General features: G+C 31.4%; 1 protein-coding gene and 1 pseudogene across 2 annotated transcripts in view; both read left to right on the top strand.

The window, feature by feature from the left end:
• Positions 1-1,559, top strand: part of LOC104787333 (acyltransferase-like protein At1g54570, chloroplastic) — a 10,628-nt gene extending 9,069 nt beyond the window's left edge. Inside the window, exons 11-14 of one of the 2 annotated variants that reach the window (XM_010512899.2) lie at positions 5-294; positions 656-769; positions 869-960; positions 1,122-1,559. In XM_010512899.2, the coding sequence (XP_010511201.1) occupies positions 5-294; positions 656-769; positions 869-960; positions 1,122-1,422 (797 nt within the window). In that variant the 3' untranslated portion in view covers positions 1,423-1,559. The remainder of the gene's footprint in view (positions 1-4; positions 295-655; positions 770-868; positions 961-1,121) is intronic. The other variant, XM_010512900.2, reaches the window with a different exon arrangement.
• Positions 1,702-4,507, top strand: LOC104787332 (annotated as a pseudogene).

The following is a 7,523-nucleotide window of genomic DNA, read 5'->3' as shown; positions in this document are numbered from 1 at the left end:
GCTGGTGTTCCAGATGAAGGTCCGGTGTTACTTATTGGTTACCACATGTTGATGGGTCTTGAACTTGGTCCAATGTCCGAGGCATTTATAAAAGAAAAAAACATTCTCTTTCGTGGAATGGCCCATCCGGTTCTGTATTCAGATAATAATCCAAGTAAGGAGTTTGATTATAGTGACTGGATTAAGGTATTTGGTGCCTATCCTGTCACTGCAACCAATCTTTTTAAGCTGTTATCTTCTAAATCTCATGTCCTTCTCTTCCCCGGCGGTGCACGAGAGGCTCTCCATAACCGGGTTAGTTAGCCATCTTACTCATATATCTTTTTCTTTTCTTAGTTTAGCACATGAAAAAGTAGTAGCCAAAAGGAGTGATTCCACCCACTAAAAACGGGTGAAATCAAACAGTCTTGATTATGCCAGCTGAACCTGCATATCCCCCTAAGGTCATAGAGAGATGAGAACAGAGTTGATGAAACTTTTAAAGTTCATTGTTTAAGAATCCATTCATTGTTGGCTATTTAAGTCTTCATTGTTTGTTTAAGTTACTTCACCAACCGTTAGCATTTTTTAACAGAATTTTTATGTTAAATCTGCTAAATATGTGTTGTTAAAATTCTGATGATTATATATTAGATTATTTTCTACGACCTTACAGGGTGAACAGTACAAATTAATTTGGCCTGAAAATCAAGAGTTTGTAAGAATGGCAGCACGGTTTGGTGCAACAATAGTGCCGTTTGGAACGGTTGGTGAAGACGACATAGCTGAAGTAAGCTTCCTGTCACAGCAAACCTTACCATAGTCCGAGTTTCTTGTGCACAGTAATTGAAACGAGGCAAACATATATATTTTTCTGTTGCTATTGCAGTTGGTTCTTGATTACAACGACCTGATGAAGATTCCAATTCTCAATGACTATATCAAGGATCTTACTCGCGATACCAAACAATTTAAATTAAGGTAAAAAATTGCTTTTCATGTAACTGGAACTTGTGATCATGTTTGTTTTTGAAAAACAATAACATAGAAATTGGCTATTGAAACAACCAGAAGGGTACTAATGACTGAAGTTGTTACTAGTCAAAAGATTGATGAGTGTTGTTTTGTTTTGTTGTTGATAGGGAAGAATCAGATGGAGATGTGGCGAACCAACCGCTCTACATACCAGGACTGGTACCGAAAATCCCGGGTAGGTTCTATTACCTGTTTGGGAAACCGATAGAGACAAAGGGAAGACCAGAACTAGTAAAAGACAGAGAAGAAGCAAACCAAGTTTACTTGGAGGTAAAAGCGGAAGTAGAGAATAGTATAGCTTATTTGTTGAAGAAACGAGAGGAAGATCCATACAGAAGCGTCTTAGACAGATTAAACTACAGTTTGACGCACACTACCGCAACTCATGTTCCTTCTTTCGAGCCATGACTCAAACCAAAAAAAAAGAAGCAAAAGAACAGTAAGAAAGTAAGTTTAGTCTATTTTACAGACACAACAAAACATGTGGTATAGAACATTTCATGTATATCCCCCCCATCATCATTTATATACAAGTTGAATATTCATATTTTAAATTGGTTGAGTTCACAAAAAAAAGAGCCAAACCATCACAAAAGTTCGATTAAGAAAACCAAATCAAACCGGAAATAATTTGAATTAAAATTTGTTAACCGAAATGACCAAAACCAAACTCTCTCCTACGCAATCTTCTTCTTCTGCGATAGTGCGATCTAACACGTAATCGAACCCGTCATCATCGATCTCACGCCTCTAACGCATCTCTCTCATCATTAAATCACTCACAGTCTCAAAGATAATCTCTGTCAACCCTTTCTTCGTTGCGATCGATATACTCAAGCTTCCAAACAGAGGTTAGAGAAACGATTTTGGTTGCTTTTTTCGTTTGAATCGCAAGTGAGTTATAAATCGATTTCTGGGTTTTGAATGGTCTACTAAGTTAGATTAGTAAAGCTTTGATCCGATTTGGAAAAAAAAAATGAATTTCTTTTTGATGAAGCTTACTGTTACCAGGAATAATGGCACAAGAAGCAGATGGGATCAGATTGGAGCAGAGACATGGGAAGGCTCGAGTGAGAGTTGGGCGAGTTTGGAGAGACGGATCTCATCACTTTGTTGAGTGGAACGTTAGTATCAGTCTTCTCTCTCACTGTCTCTCTTCTTACTACCGTGATGATAACTCCGATATTGTTGCCACTGATACCATGAAAAACACTGTAAGTCTTAACAAAACAAGATTGAAACACTTTTGAATTGCCCATTTCATTTGTGGCTGTGCTTAGTATTGGATTGCTACATCATATCATAGATTGATCTGTGAAATACAACTTTTGTTGGCTCTTGAGGATAATGAATGATGTTCATGGTTCTGTTCTTATGTTGTATTACATGTTATTGCCTATTTTAGTCATTTAGTGAACTTTCTCTGCCTGGCTTAGACTTGGATTGTTGGTCCTAGATTCTGGTCGTTAGGATTCGTTTCACCAATTACTTTCTTCTTATTCATGCTTAAATCTGCTGATTTTCTTAAAATTCCCATCCAATTTTTTTTTTTGTTGCCAATCTTCTATGTTGGAATGAAGGTTTATGTGAAAGCCAAGGAATGTGAAGATCGACTCTCGGTGGAGGAATTTGCCATACTTATTGGTAAACACTTTTGCTCATTTTATCCACAGGTATGATCAAATATGTATGGGAAACACTATCACCATATATTTTTCTACTCAATTCCATATTTTCATCTTGCTGATTACCCTTAAAGATGTACCGTTTCTTGCAATAACGTAATTTATTTTTAATTCAACGTCTTCTCCATATGGTTAAGCTCTTTCATTGTTTCCTTCCCAGGTTTATACTGCTATCATAAATATCATTGAGAAACCCTGGGAGCGTGTATCTATCGGTGGCAAACCACATTTACATGGTGAGTTTNTTTTTTTTTTTTTTTTTTTTTTCTGGAACCAATTTCGCTATAGTTTGATGACTTTCTCAATCAATCAATTTGTTCAAGGTTTCAAGCTGGGATCAGAGACTCATACTGTGAAGGCACGAGTAGAAAAGTCTGGTGCACTAAACTTAACTTCTGGTATTGCAGGACTAGCTCTACTGAAGACAACCCAGGTATACAACATCTCTCTGCAGATATATCTTGTTAAAAAAGGTGTTGAATTTTTTTTTATGTTACTACTGTTATATATTTGGATAATGGTGAGTTTAATGTGTTCCATGGTCTTTAGATCAGCATTTCCCAGTTTGATCTCTTATCGTGAGGATACAAATGTGTCTCAGAAACTTAGTGGTTTAAAAAATATAATGTCAGTACTAGAGTTTTGGATAATGTGCAGAATTCTTTTTGTATATGTCTTCTTTATTGCTGTGCTTCGCTTGAACAACTTAGCCATAGCTTTTTCTAATCTATTAAAATATTTGCAGTCCAATAGAAGGCTACTCCTCTAACTTAGAAACTCTATATAGAGAAAATACACAGAAGACTGATCTGAAGAATGAGTGAAAATCTAGAAACTGATAGTATTAGTATCAGTCTACTTTGTAAGACTAGTATGTTGACACACTGATTTCAAAAGTCAAGATCTGATAATTGATTGTTCACGAAAACCGCTTGACTGCAAATTAACAGTCAGGATTTGAGAGGTTTGTCAGAGACAAATACACCATTCTGCCTGAAACTCGAGAGAGAATGCTGGCCACAGAGGTGAATGCATCTTGGAGGTAGGCGTTAATTAGCCTTGCGACATCTTTCTTATTTGTGATTGATTCTTGATACCGACATACACGATAATGGTGGCAGGTACTCGTATGATTCAGTTGCAAGCATCCCAACAAAAGGACTCTACTTCAGCGAGAACTTCATGGATGTAAAGAAAGTTCTGATGGAGACATTCTTTGGTCCTCCAGAAACGGTGTGTATAGCCCTTCAGTCCAACGCACTCTCTATCTTATGGGAAGCGCTGTACTCAGAAGGTATCAGCATATTCTGTGTATTTTCTCTTTGTTTTCTGTTGTGATTATGTGATTCTTACCATGATTAGCTTCTTGTTAACATGAACAGGTTCACTGATGTATCATCGATTCACCTGAAAATGCCAAATATTCACTTTCTACCTGTAAACCTTTCAACCAAGGAAAACCCTTCAATGGTGAAGGTAAGAATGTCTCTGTGATCTTACCTTTTATGATGAAACCATTGTAAATACTCAAAAATAATATGCCAAAACACATTTGGTTTCTAATAATTTACTTTTGCAGTTTAAAGATGATGTGTACCTGCCAACCGATGAACCTCATGGATCTATAGAAGCGACCGTAAGCCGCATAACCTCTAAACTGTAAGCTTCAGGACAATACAATGACAAACTAAAGACTAATTCACATGTTCTGCAACTTTTGGCCTTTGCCTCGTTTATAAAATAAAAAGGGACACATTATGTTGTAATTTGTTAAAAATTTATGGTTTTTTAAAACACAAAATTTTACTTGTGTCCTACAGCAGAACCTCTTTAAATTAATGCACAATATTCTAAAAACTTGACAAATAACTGGGGAGGCTCCGGTATCTCTAACAATTGACATTTTTCAAATTAATTAGTCTAACTAGATATTAGCGGTACACCGTGGAACTATTCTTTTTATAAAAATTGTAATTTGTTTTATAGATTAACTATATATAACTAATATTTAATTAAAATTTTTAAAATATGTACAACCTTACAAATATGGATATATTAGTTAGTATAGAAATTAGAAAATATTTTGTTAGTAGTATAGAATTCTTACGTATACTAAAAATAGGAATGTTATATTGACTACTAATACTTAACTACTACAGCGCAGGGGATTGTTTATTAATATAGATTGAAATATGCTATATTTTCATTTTTACAGTCAATTACATTAAATCATATATTTGTGTAATGAGTTTGAATAAAAGAATAGTAGGAAAAAAAGAGAGTAAATAGTAATAAAATGAATTTTGATAAAATAAATATTAAAATGTTTAGAAAAGTACTAACAACACAAAAAAAAAAATTCAATTTGATCATTTTAGTAGTAGAAAATAGTACCTTACATAAAATATTATAAAAAAATTCCACTTGTAAAAGTTACACTAATATGTATAATGTAATGAACCATAAGAACAATTTATCATTTACCCAAAAATATTAATCAAATTCATAATTGAGTTTGATAGTCATAATCAGCATCATAATTAGAAAAATATTAAATGAAATTTTGTACATACCCGTATCACATAAGAACATATAAATTGATAGATTCACAATGGTTTTGATGTTCCAGTAAAATAAAAATTAAATACATTAATATATATCATATTGGATAAAAATACATGAATATAGTAACCAAAATAAAACATCAGAAAAACATAGAAAAGTTGGAATGAAACAATTGATGTTTTGTTCATATGACTTTTTATAGTGAGGAATGGGTGTCAATTTTTAGGGTTAGTAAATGAAAGTCTTCTAGAAAAATCTTTTTCGGCTTCTAAAGAAATTTAAGTGATTTTCTAATAATTATATATATATAGAATATTAGTAGTGTTTCAGATTTTAAGTTAATTACTTAAACTAACTGATTGAATATTTGGTAATACATATTGAAATCTAATCATATATGGTTGCTAAACTATATTTATTGATTGTTTCCAAATTGAATAATAATGTTGCATAAATTATGCTAATGTTACAATGTTTTCCATTTGTTTAGATAATTCAAATTTGATAGAGATATGTGAAAATCTTTGAAATCTAATCATATATGTTTGTTAAACTGTCTTTATTGGTTGTTCCAAATTGAATAATAATTTTGCATAAATTATGCTAATGTTACAAACGTTTTCTGTTTTTTAGGTAACTCAAAATTGATAGAGGTATGTGAAAATCTCAGAACATTTTTCCATATCTTTTTTAAATTATCATTAGTATTTTTATTATACATATTAAAATGATAACAAAATTGATAAAAAAGATTTGAATGTAATTATAAACATCTCATTAATTCTCATTAGTATTTTCGTTTTTGTATAGTTATATAATTTAAAATTTAATTTTCAGATTTTTTAAAATTATTTAATTATATTATCATTATTTATGAATTATATTAAAATGAATTCTAATTCCGGAAGTATATACTAATATATAATGAAAATTAAATTAGTTTACATATATAAAAGATTGATAGTCCGATTTAATATCAATAAATTTAAAATAAACATTAATTATGTATATTTGTTAGTTTCCTAAATTGTAGGAAAATATATATTATCGTAACTATTATGGTTTATTTCTGGGGAATTTATTGATGTTAACATTTATGATTTATTTTTTGGAAAACCCAATAACCCGTTAACGTCGCAGATATTTTTTACTCGAATCCGATTCTCTTAATTTTAGGTTATTTTTGCAAAATTGACCCGACCCGGAAACACTTTTGTACTTCTCTTTTACTTATATAGGGATGTATGTTTTGTTCATATATTTATAAAAAAGTAGATGTTATATTCATAAAATATAAACAAACCAATAAACTAATTGATCTGTGGTTTAATCGGTCTGACTAATTGACCCAACGACCCAAAAGACTTCCGGTGCACCTTCCTATCCGGTTTTAAAAACATTGTCGTTTATTGATTTAGCCGATTGATTAGGAAATGTCTGTATGGAGAAAATATTGTTTTGTAAAATTGGAAACTTAATATTAGTTATAAACTTAATATTTAATGTTAAAGGAAGTGGTTCAGATTGTTTTGGAAATTTTATTAGGATAAGAAATCTTGTTTCCAAAAATCAAAACTTAATATTAATTAATTAAATAAAAACAAATTAATAATTAATGCTAATGGCATACTTGTAAATAGGTTGCAACCTCAGGATTTATTTGCTAAATATCTCAAAAATGTATATATAGATGAATTTTGAAACAGTTCATTCATCATTCTTCACATGTAATCAAGAGTGTATATAGTTGAGCCATCATTCGATCAAGCGTTGTGATACGGTTTTGCTACGTTTGTATCTTCAGATCCATGTACTCTTTCTTAGAGGAATTTTCTTTAAATACCACTAAAAAGGTTTTTTTCCAACAATACCACATTGTAGTTTTTTTCCCAAAAATACCACAAAAGTTTTTTTTTTCCAAAATTACCATAAACACTAAAATTGATTTTTAAGGATTTAGAATTTTTTTTTTTTTTAGGTTTGGGTTGACACATTTAGTTTTAGGGTTTAGTTTTTAGGGGTAGGGTTTAGTACTTATAATTTAGAAATTAGTTTTTAGTATTAGAACTTTAGTTCAATTATGTGGTATTTTTGGAACAAAAACCTATTTTAGTGGTATTTATGACAATTGCCCTGCTTTTATGGTTTTACAAAAGTTTTAATTGTTATATCTCATTTGGATTTCTGCGGTCATATAGTTTTAACCAAAAGTAAATTCGTTTTCTACTCACTGGATTTAAAAACGCGAAAAGTAACAAT

This window comes from Camelina sativa, chromosome 5 (genome assembly GCF_000633955.1).
Source record: "Camelina sativa cultivar DH55 chromosome 5, Cs, whole genome shotgun sequence".
NCBI classification, from domain to species: Eukaryota; Viridiplantae; Streptophyta; class Magnoliopsida; order Brassicales; family Brassicaceae; genus Camelina; species Camelina sativa.
The sequence above is the reverse complement of the archived record's forward strand: the minus strand, read 5'-3'. Positions and strand labels throughout refer to the sequence as shown.